The 21,553-nt window shown below is 42.9% G+C and overlaps 2 protein-coding genes across 2 annotated transcripts in view; both read left to right on the forward strand.

Moving 5' to 3' along the window:
• Positions 1-517: 517 nt before the first annotated feature.
• Positions 518-16,198, forward strand: atp2a2b (ATPase sarcoplasmic/endoplasmic reticulum Ca2+ transporting 2b). The gene is made up of 23 exons (XM_088280744.1): positions 518-1,214; positions 1,500-1,517; positions 1,599-1,681; positions 4,014-4,118; positions 4,720-4,858; positions 7,216-7,296; positions 8,019-8,104; positions 8,866-9,021; positions 9,112-9,253; positions 9,396-9,562; positions 10,676-10,764; positions 10,860-10,962; positions 11,047-11,178; positions 11,297-11,416; positions 11,642-11,860; positions 11,954-12,077; positions 12,235-12,446; positions 12,540-12,760; positions 12,843-13,045; positions 13,821-13,906; positions 13,986-14,119; positions 14,262-14,379; positions 14,750-16,198. The coding sequence occupies exons 1-23, from the start codon at positions 1,097-1,099 to the stop codon at positions 15,020-15,022; spliced, it is 3,129 nt and encodes a 1,042-aa protein (XP_088136870.1). The 5' UTR covers positions 518-1,096; the 3' UTR covers positions 15,023-16,198.
• A 2,791-nt stretch (positions 16,199-18,989) lies between these two features.
• The window catches only part of bcr (BCR activator of RhoGEF and GTPase), a 71,265-nt gene continuing 68,701 nt past the window's right edge, over positions 18,990-21,553 (forward strand). Inside the window, exon 1 of the mRNA XM_088280852.1 lies at positions 18,990-21,231. Within this exon, the coding sequence (XP_088136978.1) occupies positions 19,668-21,231 (1,564 nt within the window). The 5' untranslated portion in view covers positions 18,990-19,667. The remainder of the gene's footprint in view (positions 21,232-21,553) is intronic.

Genomic DNA, 21,553 nt, shown 5'->3' on the forward strand with positions numbered 1-21,553 from the left:
TAGCTACATATGGTATGAGTCTCATCTCATTTGTATGATCTCAAACTTTGAGACCCTCTTCGGAAATTAAAAATGAATCAAAAATGTGTTACATGAATGCACATACTTTGGAATAATTTGAAATTCAACTTTTGAAACAGTACTGTACTGTATTCATGTCATGAAACCCTGATGAATATTCGAGGCGACAAGTCACGCCAATACACAGACAAAGTTGAGCCAACGTAAAGCTGCTGCGTCCCTCTGTTCGTTCATTTTTTGCCAACGTCACAAGCCACTTATCAGGCCCGCCCACATTTATTTACAATATCTTTGCAAAAAAACTTGAGTGGTATCGTACCTTCCATAAATAAGGGTGGGATTTGTGTTACATTAATGGACCAATTCAAATTTGGTACCACGGAAAACAAATGATGAAGAGTGAGTTATTTTCATTAATGTTTTTTTTTCCAAAATGAAATTAAGATGGCGAGTCAGGGAGTTCCGGTTTGTGTAAACCAATCGCGAAAGAGAGTTTTCCGGTTTGAGTGACCAATCAGAGGGTTCCACATGCGGACACCGAACACCGCATTCGACTCACACGAAGGCTGCAGCGGACAAACGCAATTGATAGCGAAGACGACGCTGGTGAATCTGCAATAATATATAGGCAAAGCAGGCTAGGGCTGAGCCACAAAAACGGCAGGCGTATTTAAATAATCTGTCTGTGTATGTTTTTTTCCTCGATTTCCGTTGTTTATACCGAGCGGGGCGTCATTTACTGCTTTGATGATATGAATTATCCGTTAGAGGTTTCTCAGGAGAGCGAGCGAAGCGCGACCGGCGAAATCAAGCCAGAGCCGAATTGTTAGCTTAGCGGCTAACTAGTCCTTAGCATCTTAGCCGCTATTTCGGCCCCTCTAAGCAGACACCTGCTCCCTGATTTGTTTGCTGTTGAAATCATTTACACGCAGCACCATAGTAAAAGGCCGTTTTGGGTTTTTTATTTATTTTAATTTAAAACCAAGTCGTTTAGTAGGAAGGAAGGAAAGAAGGACCGTGTCACGTCGAGGTCGGGACCAGCAGAGAAAAACGGGTCTCCGAGTGGCCGTTCACCATGGACAACGCGCACACAAAGACGGTTGAAGAAGTTTACAGCTTTTTTAACGTGAACGAGAGCACCGGCCTGAGCTCGGAGCAAATCAAGAAACAACGGGAACGATACGGACCCAACGGTAAGGATTGGGGCTTCTTAAATGCGCTTGTCATAGCATGTAACGTTGTTTGGCCCGTGCCACCGGGCTTGTAACGGACGTCATGTTTAACAAAAGTAGGTTGACGTCACGCCGTGCGTAATGAATTGCGGTAAACGAGCACTGGCCCGATTCACATTATAAATAGTCATTATAAATAATCATTGTCCCAATAGCTGTACATTAGCTAATTGCTTATTGTTGTTGTATACCGAACGACTGACCTCAATTTAACTTGCTTTTTTTCACCACGTTTCCTTTATGAAGAGCTGCCCGCAGAGGAGGGTGAGTCCACAATTGGCTTTCATTTCAAATTATGTGTGCTGATGTGGTTCATTTAAATGTAACTTTGTTTCCTCTTGAAAGGCAAGTCCCTTTGGGCGCTGGTGGTGGAACAGTTTGAAGATCTGCTCGTGCGGATCCTTCTACTGGCTGCCTGCATATCGTTTGTGAGTATTACTCCTGTAAACCCGCTCATTTTAATGGACCGTTCAAGAAACCCGGCTGAGTCGTGATTCAGATTCAAAGGGTTGGAATGGAAGGGATCAGAATACTGCAATTATGTGATTCTTGAGGTATTCGTAATCAAAGAAAAACAACAAAAATAAAAAACAAAAGATACATGTCGCAGAAGACCGGAAAATTGCCTGTTTATCATGCAATGGGGGATGAGACGGATGCGAGTCACGTCTCTTTACTCTCTACTCTACTCGCTACAACACAATTTGGCAGTTTATTACTTTAAGGCAGGGAGCCTCTCACTTACGACCTGTTTGTGTGTATCAGACTCTTCGTTTGAACGCAGAAATATGTCGTCACCCTCTTAAAATAATGGCCTAAATCATATTTTGACATAAATTAAAAAATGTAAAAATACGTGTTTGTGGATGTTTTCCACCGTAGACTTAAGAACGAGGTGTTTTTCATCTCCTCGGTGGTGGTAGAGGAGCAGAAGGTTTTGGTTTAAAAGCTGTTTCGTACTCAGTGATACACAATTAGCGTTTTTAGAGCACAGTACATGAGAACTGGTACTACAGGGAGCTCTCATGAGTCACATGCCGTGTTTTAAAATGTAATATAAAAAACGATAGTTTACGGTCTCCTGAAATGCAAGTTCCATTTGGATGAACGATAAAAACCTTTGCAATTAAACTTAAACTTGTAGCTCTGTGCATGAGTCTGCAGCCGTCGAGAACGAGTTTCTTTCTAGAACTTGACAGCCCAATCCAATGCTTAAAATCTGGCTGAGTTGACAACAGCAAATGCATTTGAGTCACAGTCCACCACCTTTTATTAACAAACATAAATCCTTGTAGATTAAGTGTGAGTGCTGCAGAGTGTACTAGAAAGGAAGAGTTTCCTTGTTCTTAATGCAAATCAAACATAAATATATCTTTTTTTTGAGCCTGTGTTGTCTCATAACAATAATGTTAACAACTTGAGCCGTGGCTTTTGCGCCTGGGAGCGAAAGGCTGTTATGTTGTTAATCAGTGAACAGAAGAATATATCACCTGCATATGTCACTGAGATTAACAGCCCGTTGACATAAGGGCCATTGAAGCTTTAAGTGGCAGATACTTGGGTACACTTAACCATTGGTGCAGAATTAATGAAAAGGCAGCATACTTCCATTGTGGTGGTTTAGCCATCACCAAAAAAATAACGCTAATGTTATTTGTCATCATGTGATGATTGTGCAGAGTGTGGCCCAAAATGTTTCATAGCCTCCATCAAACCGTTTTGGCACGCGTTTCCTTTTTGACGGATTGTCGTTTTGTATCCCCGATATGTGCAATCACATTATATTGTGTCCACAAGATGCACATAATGGATGAAGTTCCATCATCTCTGGTATGTCTTTCACATTGTAAATTTATAAAGGGTTGCTTATGAACCCATGTTGGGTTCAGTTTCCTGCGTTACGATTTCTGAGATTCATCTATATTTGTTATCGGTACTTGGTGTCAATCCTGCATGTCTGAATTAGTAATCAGACTTGTAAAAGCAATCTAATACTTTGAAAACATAATGGCACTATATGGTTTTGGTATGCCATAATCAGCCAGAAATCACAATTGCATGAGTTATTGAACTTGTACTTGGTCTGAAAATTGATGTCGGTGCACCCCAAGATGATAGCCAATTGTACTTCACACGTTTCTGTATTCACCATAATCAAAAATCTTGCAACGTGGACAGATGTTTTTATTCTGTCACAGATGTAGAACACACCTCTATGTAAATGAGTTGTTCCAATGTTGTTTGACTGAATCGTCGCATGGTCTTTGATTTCTCTGAAGTCGCTCATGTCTTCAAAAGTGGTTATTATCAGTTGCCAATGCGACATTCTATCGCACTTGGCCTAGTTTCCACCACCTGTTTGCAAATGTCTTACTTTTTTTGTAATTAGGGCAGGGAAGTGACTCATCTAATAATTTAAATTGCATCCTGGTAAGCTGCTGTGATGTAAATTGTCTCTATTGTGTCAGTGGCAGGATAAAAATGCGAAAGTAGATGACCTGGTTTTATGTACTGAATCACATTTAACTACTTTTACTAATGACCAACGCAAACACTGCCGTGGCTTCATCTGTCCAGGCAATTTCAATTCATGTGTTTTTTTTTTTGTGATTCAATTGTCGAGTGTCTTCTGCCCATTCAGTATTTGACTTGCAGTTATTAATGCAATGCAAATGCAAGATTATTTATATCGCGCATTTCACAAACGGCGACAGTCTCATGTTGAGTCGAAAGCTAAAGCAAAGGTTTCCTCTGTTTTAGGTGCTGGCCTGGTTTGAAGAGGGAGAAGAAACAGTGACGGCTTTTGTGGAGCCTTTTGTGATTCTGCTTATTCTTATAGCCAACGCCGTTGTTGGAGTCTGGCAGGTAAACACACAATCAAGTCAAAACCTCTTGACAGCAAATCATTATGTGACGGGGAAATTGCACCATGTCTAACCTATCCAAGGCTTTTTCACATTTCCTTTAAAGAAATGTTTTGATTTCCCAAAATCAGTTGACACTATTGACGAGGCAACATGGAAGCCATCCAGGATAAATGTTTATATGGAAACAAAGGAAGTCTTATTCATTCTGTGTTCAGTGACTACTCCTGTACTCAGTCAGAACAGAGTAGAAAAGGACAAAAGTCAAGTCATTGACCTAAGTTTTGATGCATTATAAGTTGGAACAATTTTACCAACACACTAGCAAAAGTAACAACACTTTGATGCATTTGGTATGTATGTAATGAATCCACTTGCTCGCTGGTGGAATACTTTGTGGTTCTTCTGTTACTGTTTTGTTTTGTGTATTCTGCCAAGTTTTCAAGCTGATTATTTCTTAAATCAGATTTATTGGGAATATTGTCTGTCAGTCAGCGTAAAGGTCATTTACATGACACCAAGTTGCTCCTAAAACTTAGTCTACAAGTGATATTTTTTTCTGCTTTTATCCATTGTTAATTTGTCCCAATTTCCCTCGGCAGGAGCGAAATGCAGAAAATGCAATTGAAGCCCTGAAGGAATATGAGCCAGAGATGGGCAAGGTGTACCGCCAGGATAGGAAGAGTGTCCAGAGGATCAAGGCCAGGGACATTGTCCCTGGGGACATTGTCGAGGTTGCAGGTAAGGTTCAGGAAAAAAAAAAGTTTATTCGCCAAAATATTTGGAGATTTTGCCTTAGGGTTTATTACTAGATCAATAGGGAAATGCACTTCCTATACAGACATGCATGCACTGCCTATTCCTCTTCAGCACTTTTACTGACAGAAAGGTGTCCGTAAATAGAACAGTTATGTAATGGATTAATACGTTCCAAACTCCTGCCTGTCCATCCCACTCCTGCATATTCTGCTTTCCCCCACAATTATTACTCCGTTTTTGCAATATGCTGGCTTTTTACTGACAGCACCATTTATCATGTGTGGGTTGGATTGTGATCCTTCCATTCATTAAAAGAGGACAAATAGTCTCTTGAGGGCCTGAGTGACCCTGTGAAAGGTCATTGAAGGCTGTCGGCCTACGTGCTTGTCCTCCACTCCAGTGAGCATCATGGAACAAAACCCCGAAAATAAATAAATGCTGTCTCACTCGCCCTTCAACCCAAGCCCCAAATATGCTGGGGAGTAGCTGCTATGTGTAGGAGTGAGATGAAAAGTGTGCTCTCTTACATTCAATTATATTTTTGTGCTCATGTTCTTTTTTGTTTTGACAGTCGGTCTAGAGATGTTCTGGAAAGACCTGAACGATGAACAATTTGTCATATTCCTGGGATAGATAATCTTCTTTGTTCACATTGGGGGTGAAAAAAGGTCTTCCTCCTTCAGGCCAACATGTTCCAAGAATAAGCCAAGCTAAAAATATATCCCGAAAGTATTTTTTTTTTTTTTGTCTTAAAACATCAAAGTTGGTTTAAGAAAAAATACGCTGTGTACACAACAATAATGATTTGTAGTGAAATTCCTTGTCGTTTCACTGGCTGCAATCGTAATGCTTTAGCTAATCTAATCATGACCGCGATGCAGATATGGGTCGTGACACATGCACTGCCTTGTTTGTCTTTCGCTGCCTCTTGTCTGTACATGGTTGATCTCAAGTGTAGTTTGAAGGTAGGCAGGCAGTGATGAAGTGCTTCTGACAGCGTCCAGTGTCGTCCCAGGCCATATTTGGTAGTTCTTATGCTACTGTCTGTTCTCAAGAGTTTTGAGTTAAGGAAACTCGGCGTTGGCATTTTACAGTGGTGATACTTAAAGCAGTACTGTTTAAGTGTTAATTCATTTAGTTCATTCTGTCACTGCTCATGAGAATGTTGGCACGTGTGCTGACAAAAATTAGTCCTGCCCCTTCAATCCAGTAGAGCATTTGCAGCTAATCAAAATAGTTTACCCATTTTTGGATGTGCGTTTTGCAGGACTCATCGAGTCTCGTTTTTGTTATACACCCCCTCTCCCACCCCCACCTCCGTGTCTCCTCTGGGCACTTGAGAGGCTCATGGGTTTACATGTATGTCTTCACTGTCCACACAAGAGGCTGTGTTGGCCACAAGACTCAAACTTTATATTGCTCAGCCCCCCTTGCTCGCCTTACTGCAATATTTCATGTGAAGAAAATAGCACAAAGCACTCTTTCTGTTTGATCACAGTCTTCAAAGCAATCACTCTTAAGTGTTACTATCTCTTTCTCTTGCTCGCTGTAATTCTTTCTATGGATGAAACACTTGTGGATTTGGTGTATGTTTACATTTAGATTTACAAGGGATGGCAGAACTTTATTGTGGAAAGGGTGCGTAATGGATTTGGGCCCTGGATGGTTCATTAATAGAACTTGAATCATTGGAGCAAAACTTTGACTTGTCTCATCTGTTCATTTGACACAATTTTCTTCAATCATTTTTGTGGAAAATAACTGAATATTGATTGATCTTTTATTTATTTTAATTCAAACCTACTTTTCATGTAATCCCGTGAAGAATCTCTGAATGTTCTGAACCTCTGGCCGCCTCTCAATGGCAGCATTGTATTGAGAAGAATATACTTCCTGGTGGAATTGTGTTGATGTAGCTCAGCTTCCTATACCTGATTTAATGCACCTCTTTACACGGCAAAATAGTTGGGGCTATTTACAAAGTCTCTGCGGGTTAGAATCTAGGAATGCTCTCAATTTTGTCTCGTCTTTGCGTTCGTTTGCCGCAGGTTAGAGTTAACAGATCTGACTGGCTTGATCGGATCAGCAGATATTTAGCATTTTATGGAAAATCAGCAATTGGTTGTGATGTTAGGTATCAGTGATCGCTTATCGTTTTGTTTTTTACTTATTGTGTAAAGCTTACTGCAGATGGCTCAAAATTCTATAGAATCTCAAATTTAAATCAACTTCCCTCTGCTTCTTTGATTGCTTCTGTTTGCCCACATTTGCGTATTCTGTTAACAAATGTTATTGAAAAGTTCTGTATGCATGCAATGCTTCTTTGTTTGTGTCTATAGTCGGTGATAAAGTACCTGCAGACATCAGGCTGACTTCCATCAAGTCAACCACGCTGAGAGTTGACCAGTCAATTCTAACAGGTAAAACAAATGCGTAGAATGTTTCTTGGTTTCCGAATCCAGATTTGAAATATTCTTGTGTAGCTGCTTGTTCATATAGACCTGGTCAAGAGCTTATCCCACCCGATCCCCATTTTAAGCTAACCACTGATGAAAAAAATTGATTTGCCTCCTTTGACGCACATACCCCGTAAGCTATCCTGTAGTTATGACTACGCAGTCAATACAAAACAATCAAAGCTGAGCGATGTGGATGTGAGGAAGGCTAAATGGAGGAAGCGGTGGGTGGGTAATTTAGACAGCAATGGAAAATATTCAAAGGAAGAATGAATGCCGCACGTGAGGGTAGTTTTATGTGAATCGTGGCCTTAAATCTTGTCTTTCCCAACTGCCTTAATTGGTCGCAAACTCCACTGGGTATTTTTAGTGTTTCAGCTATTTTCCATCGGCTCCTCTTTTCCCCATTCAAGGCCACATAGCCTTCAAACGTTGTCTGTTGCATCCTATCAGAACATGTACAGACTCTACTGAGTTGATTATAACACAGTACAGCGACATCTTCAGCAACCCTCCCAGCTGTCATGTATCCCCCTCCTGAAAGGCGCCAGTTGATAGTTGTCATGCCTGCTAAGATAGCTAGAACACTTTTCCACACACTACCGCTCTGCCTAAGTGTCAACAAAGAATCACAGCTACTACACACGTGACCGTTCGGTGCCACTTATGTTGTTTCCTCTGTGTAGGAGAGTCTGTCTCTGTTATCAAACACACTGACCCGGTGCCAGACCCCCGAGCAGTCAACCAGGACAAGAAGAACATGCTCTTTTCTGTAAGTGAGCCGTGGCATGTTTTTTTATGTATTTATTTATTTTTTGCTCTCAAAGATCTATTACCACGAAACCTCCAAGTGGATGCACAAACTTTCACAGTCATAAAATATTTAGCTAGATCAGCAATGACTCTTAAAAATCAATGTTACCTATGTAATCTGCTTGGTTAGAATAAATGTGTCATTTATATTTAATTGTCTGGCTCATCTTGTGTTTAGCACACCGGTCGTTTTCTAGAAAAGCATGAGACACCGCTGTACTATCATGTCTTTAAATTGCTCATTGTGGAAAATGTTTGGTTTGGGTGAAACACTTGATTTTTTCCAACAACAATCTGTGGTTGGATTCAAATTTGTATGACTTATCTTCCAATACTGCTGCACATGAATGAAATCATTTCTCGTCATATTGTTAAATGCATGCCAACTTTTTTGTTTTCACAGTCCACAAAAAGGGTTGAATTAGTCAACTCGTCCTATAAATTACATTAGGCGTAATGGTACATTTTTTATCTTTTTCTTTTCTTTTTTAAATTAGTTTATTTGTTGACTTGTTGAAGTATATTGTTGACTGTCAGACTGACGGTCTGTGGTGACAAAAAGGGTGGAGTGCACGCCACATGATTCAACTTTCGTCACATTATAGTCGACTACAAAATCTCTGTAGTTGTTTAACTCTTAGTCCATAGCTCAGTATAGTTGTCCATCTTCCTTCATCCTTCCACCCAGGAACCTGATGCATAATTTATCTTTCCTCTCAGGGCACCAACATTGCGGCCGGTAAGGCTGTGGGTGTGGTGGTGGCCACAGGTGGAAACACGGAGATCGGTAAAATTCGTGATGAGATGGCTGCCACGGAGCAAGAGCGCACACCACTCCAGCAAAAGTTAGATGAATTTGGACAGCAGCTATCTAAAGTAATGCGCTCATGTTATTCAGCGATGCTCAGTTTTTTATTTCATATTAGCTTAAAGCAGCATTTCTGATTGCTTTCTCTTATGTTGCAGGTCATTACACTGATCTGCATCGCTGTGTGGATCATCAATATTGGGCATTTCAATGATCCCGTCCATGGAGGCTCTTGGATCCGTGGTGCTGTCTACTACTTCAAGATTGCTGTGGCTCTCGCAGTGGCGGCGATCCCCGAAGGTAAGCCCATGCGTTCTTTTTTCCCTTTTTTATTTAGTTCACGTGGGAATCAATCATAATGGCAAGTTTTGTATTGTCTGACACAATATCACAGTACTGTCTTTCTGTTAATGAAAAATCTCCCCATGTTGTTGCTCTTCAGGTTTGCCTGCCGTCATCACCACTTGTCTGGCTTTAGGAACACGACGCATGGCCAAGAAAAATGCTATTGTGCGCAGTTTGCCCTCTGTGGAGACTCTTGGCTGCACATCTGTCATCTGCTCAGACAAGACTGGCACACTGACGACCAATCAGATGTCTGTGTGCAGGGTAAGAAACGGAAGCACACAGGACACGCCATGATTTTGAAGTCTTAGTTGTAGCTTGTTTTATACCGGCGCGTGTTGTGGTTTCTTTTCAAGGTTTAGGCAACGGGAAAAATAGGTTTATTCAAATCCACTTTCTAGTATTGGTGTTAAGAGTCCTGACTCAGTTTTACCAAATCAGTGTGGAAAGAGTAAGAGTGTTCCAACATCTTGAAGAGAATTTCCCAGAAGGTCTATTTGAAAGGTTCAACACAAGTTGAAACCTTTTCACGGGAATGTTATGAAAACCTCTGATTCACTGGCTATATCACAAAACTCTTCTCACTTTGGCTTTTTATGAATTTCGAACATTTACTTGTATTAAAGTATTAGAAATGTATTCAATCGAATTAGCCCAATTTTGCTAAAGTCACATTTTTCCCCCCATCATTGAATTTATTCGTTTCTTTACTGAGTCATGTTTGGATGCTCGTCCCATTGTCTTTTTCATGTCTCCCCCCTATCTTTTCCTCTGCCACTTTCTTTATCACCCGACTCCCCATGCACCGTCAGACAGGATGTTGATCAGCATGCGTCGTCTCTTACAGCACAAGTGGCCATGAAGTTACATAATTGACCTTGTAGGAAGCGAATCCCTTCTTCCTGTGTCTCTTGCTTTTTGTTACTCACCAACTCTGTAAGAAAAAAAAAGGCAAAATTGTGAACTCCAAATGAAACCCATGAGGTTGCCGTTCCTATTAAATGGTGCTTCTCTGGGAGAAACACTGACTGATGTACAGAGGTTTTCTGTTTTGTCCTTCTTATTGGGGACGTGTGCTGATTTCATGGTACACCTTTTGTGGTCAATACACAATTTCAATTGATTCAATTCATTTCCGAATATGCTAGAATGTGTTACTGCAAATCCAAGTTGAAGAAATCTGCTCATGCTATGTGGGGGATCTTAACGATGGTGTTTTTTGCTTTGCTGCTAATTTTGGTTGACTGCTGCCATCTGCTGGTTACTGTGTCTGTCCCATTTTCCTGCAGAACCTCCTCATTCTGATTTTGTATGATTGAATTGCTCTGTTTATGTGACGTGTTCAAATGTTACCATGACAATGTTTTTGCTTTGCAGATGTTTATCATCGACCAGGCTGATAGTACTAATTGTTCCTTAAAGGAATTCACTGTTACTGGCTCTACATATGCCCCGGATGGAGAAGTGTGAGTCTTAAATGTTTTAATCACAAAAAGTCATCCTCTTTGACCAGTATGTTCAGGCCTCGATGATAACTGTCTCTTCTGTTTTGTTCCTTTAGGTACCAGGATGGGAAACAAGTCAAATGTTCTAAATATGATGCTCTGGTGGAGCTGGCCTCTATCTGCGCTCTCTGTAACGATTCCTCATTGGACTATAATGAGGTGTGTGGACATGTGAAAAAGCACGTCTACTCTGCTTTTGGGTGGTGGGCACGGTGATTGTAATGTTTTCTTTTCCATTTCTAGACCAAAGGTGTGTATGAGAAGGTGGGTGAGGCCACTGAGACGGCTCTCACGTGCCTGGTGGAGAAGATGAACGTGTTTGACACAGATTTGAAAGGTCTTTCCAAGATCGAGAGAGCCAATGCCTGCAACTCTGTACGTGACATTTACATTTCATTAATTCGAAATATGGAAGATGAAATTAAGACTAGCTCTGTTGTGTTGTTAAATGAAAATACTGATTACGTGTGCGTGGCTTGTTTTAAACATGCAGGTAATCAAGCAGCTGATGAAGAAAGACTTCACATTAGAATTTTCTAGAGACAGGAAGTCGATGTCTGTGTATTGCACCCCTAACAAAGCCCGCTCATCTGCCGGCAAGATGTTTGTCAAGGTAAGTTAGATACAATCATTTAGCTTGTTTGCGTTTTGTAAATTGAGATTCTGTCCTCTCCTTGTCACACTGATAGTGGCTCAACCCTCGACTCGTCAAATTTAGACAAATGACCGTTATCCCGTCAAATACATATTGTGGGGAAAAAAAGAAAATATTTTGAACCCTACTTTTTAGTCATGTTCAGATTTAACCCCTAAAACATCCGTGTGCTCCTCTTCACAGGGTGCCCCCGAGGGAGTGATTGACAGGTGTACGCACGTTCGCATAGGTGTCAACAAAGTGCCCATGACCCCCGGCATCAAGGACAAACTGATGTCTGTGATCCGGGAATACGGAACCGGCCGGGACACTCTGCGCTGTCTTGCTCTGGCCACCAGAGATAACCCCTTGAACAAGGAAGAGTTGGTCTTGGAGGACTGCACTCGCTTTATTGATTATGAGGTAAATGCAACTGGCTTTTAAACTTTGGTATTGCAATTATTGGCCAATTCTTGTGAGTGCAAGTAATGTTATGTTTTGTTTGTATTATCTCAGACCGACCTCACCTTTGTGGGCTGTGTGGGCATGCTGGACCCTCCCCGGGCAGAGGTGGCGGCTTCTATTAGACTCTGTCGCCTCGCAGGCATCCGAGTAATTATGATCACTGGCGACAACAAGGGTATGTCACGAGTAACCGCCCATGTCCTTGCCGTACAGCGCTTCCCTTATTAGTGTGCCCTCGCATGTGGGAGATAAAGAACATTGTTCATTAACCAATCCCTGTTTTTCTTCCTCAAAGCCTCAATTTGTAAATATGCTCCTTGCTGTCATTACAGGCACGGCTGTTGCCATTTGCAGACGCATCGGTATTTTTGGAGAGGAGGACGACGTCGCCAGCATGGCTTTCACGGGCCGAGAGTTTGACGATCTTACCCCTTCTGCACAACGCGAAGCAGTGGTCAAGGCTCGCTGCTTTGCTCGCGTGGAGCCGTCCCACAAATCCAAGATTGTCGAGTATCTGCAGTCGTATGATGAAATCACAGCTATGGTAAGAAGGCCTGACTTTTGGTGATGTCAAATGACAATCAAAATTGGGAAGATTGTAGATGAGTGTGTTTCTCATGTGACTTGCACTCTGCAGACTGGTGATGGAGTGAATGACGCCCCCGCTCTCAAGAAGGCAGAGATCGGCATCGCCATGGGCTCTGGAACCGCGGTTGCAAAGACGGCCTCCGAGATGGTGCTGGCCGACGACAACTTTGCCACCATTGTGGCCGCTGTGGAGGAAGGCCGGGCCATTTACAACAACATGAAACAATTCATCAGATATCTCATCTCCTCTAATGTGGGCGAGGTTGTCTGGTAAGGGGCTGCAAGCAATCTTAATTTTCATCTGTGTGCACGCAGTTCTTCTAATTTAATTTTTTTTCCATGTGTGTTGTAGCATCTTCCTGACGGCGGCCCTCGGCTTCCCCGAAGCTCTTATTCCAGTTCAGCTGCTCTGGGTCAACCTGGTGACTGACGGACTGCCCGCCACTGCTTTGGGTTTCAACCCACCAGATTTGGACATCATGAATAAGCCCCCCCGCAACGCTCGCGAGCCCCTCATCTCTGGGTGGCTCTTCTTCCGATACCTTGCCATTGGATGTAAGTCAATCATTTTGCCGATGGAATGAATGATTAGCAACAACCGACCATATCCGTGTAAATTACCTGTCAGTGTCTCTCTGTCCTTTTTTTAATTATAATACCGTTCCTCCACATATTCACCCTTCTCTCTTAAAATAATGACCTGAGTCAGATTTTGTAAAAAAAAAAATTTTTTTCTTAAATATCTTCTCAGAATGCTGGCTGCCTCCTCTGCTAAACCGACTACATCCTTACTTTTAACATGCCTGTAATTACATTCCAAATAAATATAAAATTCGTATTTGGTTCAGGTTTTTTTTTGGGTGATTTATAAATAACTGACCTAGGCTACTATTTACGGAAAATAATGAATGATATATTTAGGACTGTATTGCCTGTAGTACATTGTGTACCAATTATTTCCTGGAGCATCGATGTGTCCTTTTTGTCCATAAATATAAAAATATGCTACATTTTTTTTCATCTTAGGAAAATAAAAGGGTCGGAACTGCAAGTAACGGCGTAAATGATCTTTCAGATTTCTTTTTTTTTTGCAATTTCCTTGTTGAGTATTAAAGATAATTTTTGCACTACGTGGAGATGATTGTCTTTTCTGGCAATTAACCATCCAATTGACTCTGGCAGGTGTTGCGTTTGTTCATTTATGTTCTGTCAAATCCACACTCTTAGTCAGTCTGCCCCAATTTGTGCCATTTTCCTTCCATGCATTTTAATTTCCTCATCAGTGCTTGTGTCAGTGTTTTACAATGTTGTTCCTGCTTTGTTTCACCAGGTTATGTAGGTGCTGCCACAGTGGGCGCCGCGGCCTGGTGGTTTGTCGCTGCAGAAGATGGACCAAGGATCACATTTTACCAGCTGGTATGATTTACAAGCCTAACTTCTATTATGCCATCAGTATTGTTCCAACTCCATGTTCTAATCATCATTTTGCTTGCAGAGCCACTTCCTTCAGTGTGGGCCAGAAAACACAGACTTCCAGAATATAGACTGTAAAGTGTTTGAGTCTCCTTACCCGATGACCATGGCCTTGTCGGTGCTGGTCACCATTGAGATGTGTAACGCTCTCAATAGGTTAGTTTGAGTTTTATTGAGCTTTTTCACAGAAATTCCATAAATACTTGGCACAAAAGGGATTTGTATGTCCCTTTTCACAATAGCATCTTTATTATATATATTTTTTTTAAATGACAAACGGTGTTGCTTTGTGTTTCAGTGTGTCTGAGAACCAGTCTCTGCTGCGTATGCCTCCCTGGGAGAACGTGTGGCTGCTGGGCGCAATCTGTCTTTCGATGTCTCTCCACTTCCTAATCCTCTACATGGAGCCTCTCCCGGTAAGGACAACACATCTTCTGTGTACACTCTAGGGTAGGGCTGAACGAAAAACAAGGAAACCTATTACTGTAATAATGCAAGGATGCGTAAGAGGTTTTGTGATGGGAGGCAGTCCTTTTTCATGTTTTTAAAATGCTGCAAGGCCGTGTAGGTCTACTTTCAAGTTTTAATTTTGTGAATGTGTAAGTAATGCATTTTCTTAAAACAAAAAATATATAAAATATATTTGTTCATTGGATATAAATGTAAGATTACATCTCTTACCTTGACTTGGTTGGCCTGCTGAGTGAGGTGGGTGTCTGAGAACGCGCGTTTGGAAGTTGGCTGGAACAGTCGTTCATGTGACTTCTGTATGCCACTCCCTGTCAGATAATCTTCCAGATCACCCCCCTGAATCTGACGCAGTGGTTGGTGGTGCTCAAGATCTCACTGCCGGTCATTTTACTGGATGAGGTGCTGAAATTTGCGGCGCGCAACTACCTGGAGCCGGGTAAAGAGCTGGAGAAAGCCGCCAGCTCGGAAGGCTGCTGCCTGGCTGCATGCATGGAGGGCATCTCCTGGCCCTTCGTGGCCCTCTCCCTCCCCCTGCTCCTCTGGATCTACAGCACCGACACTAACATGGCAGACATGTTCTGGTGCTGACTGACTTGAGCACAACCTCGACTTTTCCCATTACCCCCCCACCCCCACCACACCTCCCTTTCGCTCCCCCACGCCCCCTTCATCCCTCTTTGTCCGCCTCCACGTACGTAGTTTGTGTGTGTGTGTGTGTGTTGTATGTGGAGTTAGTTTGCCTGTGTATGAGGAGGAGCAACTGTAACCCATGAAGTGCAACAATACTCTAAATTCCCTTTGAGAAGTCACCTGATTTGAGTTGGCCTACAGCTTTAGCTTACCATCACTCACATAGACGTGGACTAGATTGTTTGACAGTTGCCATTTTTCACTTTTACTTTTAAAATTATTCTCAATGCCTTTTTAAGCTTTATCCTTTCGGTTTTCTAACGGTGTCAACAGTCCAGCGGCACTACAGTAACTATTATTTAGCGCAGTTTCCCTCCTTATGAAAAGAAAAGTTGGGGACTCAAGAAAATTGTGGATCTGTACAGAGATTGAACACTATTTTATGCAATTTTTTTTTTTTATGGCTTTGTAAATTTGTTGGACCAGCGTGGCTTAGACGTACTGCCTTGATGTTTCTTTTCTAATGTTAACCATTGTGTCTTCAGTGTAAACATTTTCCAGAGGACAAGCGACGTGTGGCAGACAAGAACAGGGGGAGGTTTGAGAGTGAAGGTTGGAATGCTCCAATTAGATGATGTGGGGGAGGCGGGAGAAAGAATATTTCAGAAAAAACTAAACTGCATGTCCTGTGACCAAGCATGAACTGTATGTGGTTGCTCATTTCTAATTTAATTGTGTGCCCCCTCTACTCCAAATGTAAGACTAGAAATTAATGTCCTGGATTATTTTCTTTACCGCTTTGATTTGAAATAAGCCATTTTTTTCTGCACTGGGAAGATCACAGCTACCTCAATGTGATGCAATGTTTTGTTTTGTTTTGTTTTCTGTTCATCTCTGGATGCTTCCCCACAGTCTTGCTCAGCTGTAACATCTGAGGTGTGCCCCCTTGGGGTACTTGTGCAGAAAAAGGAACAGTCTTACTTCCCTCTAACCATTTTACGAAAAATCATTTTGCGTGTGTTGATTTTTTTTTTTAAACATCCATTTTCTTTCGAGACCAAGTCGTTCGAGATTGTGTACATAACCGTCTTGATTGCAATTGATTCAAAGGACAATATTATTAAGAACTTGAAATACGACTCAAAATGATTTCCAATAAATAGCCCAAAGCATTTTTTTTACTTTAAAGAAAAATACAGCTATGAATCCTTTGAATCAAAGTGTTTGTCATTATTTGATTTAAGGAACATTACATGTGTGTGCAAAGTATACTTGAATTCCTCACACGAATGCTTGGCTTTTAGATTCGTTTGATTCTGAATCTTTACAAAGCTTGGTGTGAACATGCTTGAGTGGTCGTCCAGTTCACTGCATTAACACCGTGGAAAAAGACCTTGAAAGCATGTTTGTGGTGATAAAAGCCTGAATGCGTTTGTGTACCACTTGACAACATTGGTGTGCTTTTCTTCCTTCAATGCCCTCCACTGGCTCCACTGTCACGAGAGTGAGTATTTCTCATTTCTTCCCCCACACTTAAAGAGTTGACAGAATAACTCAAGACCAAAGTGTCAACATCTGGTTTTAGTTCGGCGCCAAAAGCTGATGTTTGCTTAGCCTAAACTGAGGTCGCAGTTAAAAGGGTACCAAGATGTGAATTGTAATTGGAATCTACGTCTGTGTTGCTCACATTGTGAATGTCACTTGTGTGCCACCCCTTTCCACCCAACCCCACCCTTTGCTTTCTTTAAATTATTCATATAAAAATGAACATGACTTAAATGGCATTGATCTGACTGTGTTTCTCTTTTTGGTTCCTAGGTTGGCTGTCCTAAAAATCTTGAATAATTTGAGCGGACCAGGCTTTCGTCATTCATTCCTCACTCCATGACAACTATGTATGCACACTGAACAAAAATACGAAGGCAACACTTGTTTTAGAGACCACTTTTAATGAGCGGAACTGAAATATCTTGTACTTATTCTATGTACACAAAAGGCTGATTTCTCTCATTTTTTCAATCTTTGTGAGAACTTTGTAGTGGGAATCCATCCGCCACACAAGTGTTACATGTCAAGATGCTGATTAGACAGCATGGATATTGCACAGGCATGCTTAGGCTGCCTACAATAGTTTTATCATGTACAGTTATTAAAGGCCTGCTGCGTTGTCAATCATTTTTAATTAGCATATTTCTGGTCAGGCCTCTGACCGACGGCGGTGAAAGTGCATTTTCTAGGGGACTTTTTTTGTGGGCAGCATCTTGGTATGCGGCACTTGTGAGGCAAATGAATCATTTTGGCACACGGGCATAGCTGTAGACAGATTTGTGAACACTTTGAGAGAATTAGGCCTTTTGTTTTGAAATATTCACCTCATGAAAAATTTACGCAAAAACCAAGCTGTTGCAATTTATATTTTTGTTCAGTCTGTGTGTGTTTGTGTGCGTGGTTTTGGTGCACAGAGCAACAGATTTTCATAGGAAAGAGACCAAATACATAATGCATTTAATATGCTATTTATTTTAAATACACTTCCATTTGAGTGTACCGGGATGTTCAACACCCTCAACATATCCCTCCCTTCTAGCATGACGATTCTTCCTTCCCTTCTATCATGGTAGTTTTGACGTGTAGGGAATCCTTAACATTGGGTGCAATGGTCTTAGCTTGCATTTTGTGTATAAACATCATGCATGCCTTGCAGCTGTATGTAGGCTTTACGGTTTGTAATTATAGATTCTAATGTATAAATACTCTTACATTGACTTAAGGTTTTAAGATGGTTCTATAGTCGACTTTTTGGAAATCACTGTTTTTATTGTAGCGTTTACACAATTGGAAACGACGCTCATCACAATGAACTTGGCTGTGCACTACTTTAGTTGTAGGCCAATCCATTTTTCTGTCTAGTGATTTATTCATCCGTAGAGGATATCCCTGCAATACAAGTGTTCTGTTTTTCATTTTAATTGCCTCTATAGGTCTTTATGATCCTGTACGTTTGGCAACTGCTGTAAAACTGTGATCTAAGAGGCGTACTGTGCGGTCCCTCCAAAGGAACCTGGGTTTAAAAATATATGTATATTAATCATCTGTAAAAATATGACTATCATTTGATTCTGATAACGATTGTAGATGCATTACAGAGGTTGTGTTTTCAGGTAAATAAAGGATAATATTTGAACTTTGTTTGGCTTCTTCACATTTTGTAATCACAACAATGGGGACTATAATGCCCTTAATATGGTTTTAGTACCAGCACGCCATCCAAGTTTAAAATACTAAAACCTCAGGATATTTAGCTCCCAAAACATGGCTTTGAAATTAAAAGAAGTCCCCGTGCCCTCGTTGGCCAATCAATCCGTTGCAAACAGACAACTATGTAGACCTGAGCCCATGGAAGTCACTTGAGACAAGTGAACAACTTCTCTGCCTGTGAGACCCTCAAATGCTCACAAAACATGAGAAACGTTTGTCATTTGTCATATAATTTTATACATTTGGTATGGCTACAACATGCACCAAATTAATTGGCCCCATGTTCTCCTGAGCACAAAATGTTATCCCGATGTTGGATGCAATGACCCATTCGTCCAGTAAGTGGCATTGTTGAATTAAACACGGTGAGAGAAGAAAAGCTTTTCAAGTCATGAGTATGATGAATCTGCCATACCGAGGCTCATTCATGCAGAACCTTTTGACGTAAAACTAGCAAGTTACGCTCATATAACGTATAAAAAGTATTCGCAATGTCATTAAATCACACTCCGACACGGAAACGTGCATATTTAAATTGTAATTAATGCTGAACATAATGTAAAAACGGGAGCGGGTAAATATATATATATTTCGGAGCACTGTCTCTTTAAGCTACTGGATCAGTGTCACTGGCCCCGCCCACTCCCGCAGCCTCCACTCACTCTCTCTCTCTCTGTTCACTTGCGTGAGATGGGAACGCGCGCAGCCGCTCCATCACGGCCCAGCAATCTTAACCAATCTGTCGGAGAAACGCGGACTAAAATACAACATTGCCACAAACACCGGGTAAGAAAATGAAGCGAGTAACCGAACAATCTACTCCCACCGGACCGCTGCCTCGGTTTTTACTCGAGACGTCCTTGTGATCCTTTCTCCGTACGCTCTGCCGGCACAAAGGCACAGCAGCACCTGAGATTGGAGCCTAATGCTCGGCCGGGAGTAAGGGGACCTTTCGGTGGTACCAAGTCAGGACCTACCGACACACAACATCGACAAACCAAAAGACGGTTTATTTCGTCGACCTTTTCTTTCGGGATTCGTTTCGAGCTGACACTGGACACAAAGGGATATTTGTTTAAATTCCTTCTTTAAAGTGACAGTTCTACGATAATGCATGAGGAAAAAGACCGCTTTTTCTCTTCCATTATGTCTCATTCTCCTTCATCGGGTCCTCCTCATGAACAGCCGCTGTGTTGTCCACAAATGGATGTGTCGCCCACGACAAGTGTCATCAATTTGTGTTGGTGAGCAGGTCGTCTAAAGGCCTGTTGAAAACACTATTTAACTGCAGGTGAGCTGTTGTTGTTAAGGCAGATTGTGTTGGATTGGACAAATAAGCCACAATATGGTAGAGCCGGTGGGATTCATTGAGGCGTGGAAGGCTCAATTCCCGGAGTCGGAGCCCCCCAAGATGGAGCTGAGGTCTGTGGGAGGTATTGAACATGAGCTCGAGAGATGCAAAGCGTCCATCAGGAGATTGGAACAAGAAGTGAACAAGGAACGCTTCCGCATGATCTACCTGCAGACACTACTGGCTAAGGAGAGGAAAAGCTACGACAAACAGCGCTGGGGCTTCAGGAAAACGCCTCTCAATGAGGGGGTGGACCCTGCTGCCTCTCAAGGGGCAGAGTCTCAGCAGCCACACATGCAGGAGACTGGTGGGGTGGGTTGCGGTAGCGGCGGTTACGGTGCTACTCCTATTGTGGACAGAAGCCGCTACCAGCCTCATGGAGATGGAACAGGCCGATCCAAACCTCGACCCCCACCGGCAAGGAAGTCGGCATCCCATGGAGACGGACTGGAGTCGGCTTTCGATGCCCCCCAACAGGCTGAGTCGACATCTTGTGACAATCTAGATGGCCTTTCTCCCTCCAAGCAGAGAGGGGGCATCTCCGCATCGCCACGAAGGCCGGCGCTTCCACCCCCGGACAAGGATCTGCCCTGTGACCCTAAAGACAAACTGGGTATGGGCCTTGGCGTGGCTGCTCTTAGGTCTAACTTTGAGAGGATCAAGCGGGCCAACTCTCACTCTGTGGGCGATAAAGGTCAAGAGAAGCAGCCGCCACTGCCGCCGCCACCTTTCTATACCAACATGGAGTTCCACCATGACAGGGGGCTGGTTCGGGTCAATGACCGCGAAGTCTCGGACAAGATCAGCTCCCTGGGGAACCAGGCCATGCAGATGGAGCGGAAGAGATCCCTGCACTCGCTGCCTGGTAACCTGGCAACCGTGGCGGGGGAGCTCCGCGCCAGACCTGTGTATAGGGGTCGGTCCACTGAGAGCACGTGTGGCTACGATGCCGAATATGAAGATGGAGAACCCAATCAGAGACATCAACGATCCAACGGTGGTAAACCTCCACCTCCGCCTTGGCAACCTTCCGATTTCCAGGCGTACTCCAGTGTCTATGTCGGTGGCGTGATGATGGGTGAAGGTGGCGGTGGCGACGGGCGGGGTGGTGTCCAAATGAGAGACCACAGCGGAGGCGACGACCACCTCCTGACGTGGCCCCGCCGCTCGTACTCCCCAGGAAGCTTCGAAGACGTCGGCGGTGGTGGCGGCTACACGCCGGACTGCAGCTCCAACGAGAACCTGACGTCCAGCGAAGAAGACTTCTCGTCGGGCCAGTCCAGCCACGTCTCACCCAGCCCCACCACTGCCTTCCGCCGGCCCTTCCGGGAGAAGAGCCGCTCGCCGTCGCAGAACTCCCAGAACTCCCAGCACTCGTTCGACAGCAGCAGCCCGCCGACGCCGCAGTCGCAGAAGCGCCACCATCGACAGCAGGGGGGCCACGTGGTCATGTCGGAGGCCACCATTGTCAGCGTACGCAAGACCGGTCAAATCTGGCCACCTGCTGTACATCATGGAAGAACATCGCATGATAACAGTTTCCATGGAGACCACCTCGGTGAGTGACCCATGTGTTAAACATTTGTGTTGTGAATGTAAAGCGTGTGCGGACATACTGTGCAGCTTCTTCCTCAGATGTTAGCCTTGCGTGGGAGAAAGATCTCCTGCTGCTGATTCCTGGAATGTCACTCGGGTGGGAGAACAATGCAGTCAGTCAGCATCGACGCAGCCTTTTCTCGCATAAGATTAGAGTCTGGAAATTCAATCACACTTGTCTGTCTGACCAAATGAACTTGTTCTCCCGCTTTTGGTTCAAACTCAGTGTTATTGTTTTCTTAAAGAAACACGTTTGCTGGCTTCAACTTCAGACATTTTATTTA

This window comes from Idiotropiscis lumnitzeri, chromosome 18 (genome assembly GCF_059441095.1).
Source record: "Idiotropiscis lumnitzeri isolate Australia: NSW breed Sydney's pygmy pipehorse chromosome 18, RoL_Ilum_1.0, whole genome shotgun sequence".
In the NCBI taxonomy this organism is placed as follows: Eukaryota; Metazoa; Chordata; class Actinopteri; order Syngnathiformes; family Syngnathidae; genus Idiotropiscis; species Idiotropiscis lumnitzeri.

Bases quoted from the DNA above. Each gene is read 5' to 3' on its own strand.
- atp2a2b (XM_088280744.1), top strand. From the start codon at position 1,097: ATGGACAACGCGCACACAAAGACGGTTGAAGAAGTTTACAGCTTTTTT. The intron at 12,078-12,234 runs GTATGTCACGAG...CTGTCATTACAG, and splicing joins GATCACTGGCGACAACAAGG to GCACGGCTGTTGCCATTTGC. The intron at 14,120-14,261 runs GTTAGTTTGAGT...TTTGTGTTTCAG, and splicing joins ATGTGTAACGCTCTCAATAG to TGTGTCTGAGAACCAGTCTC.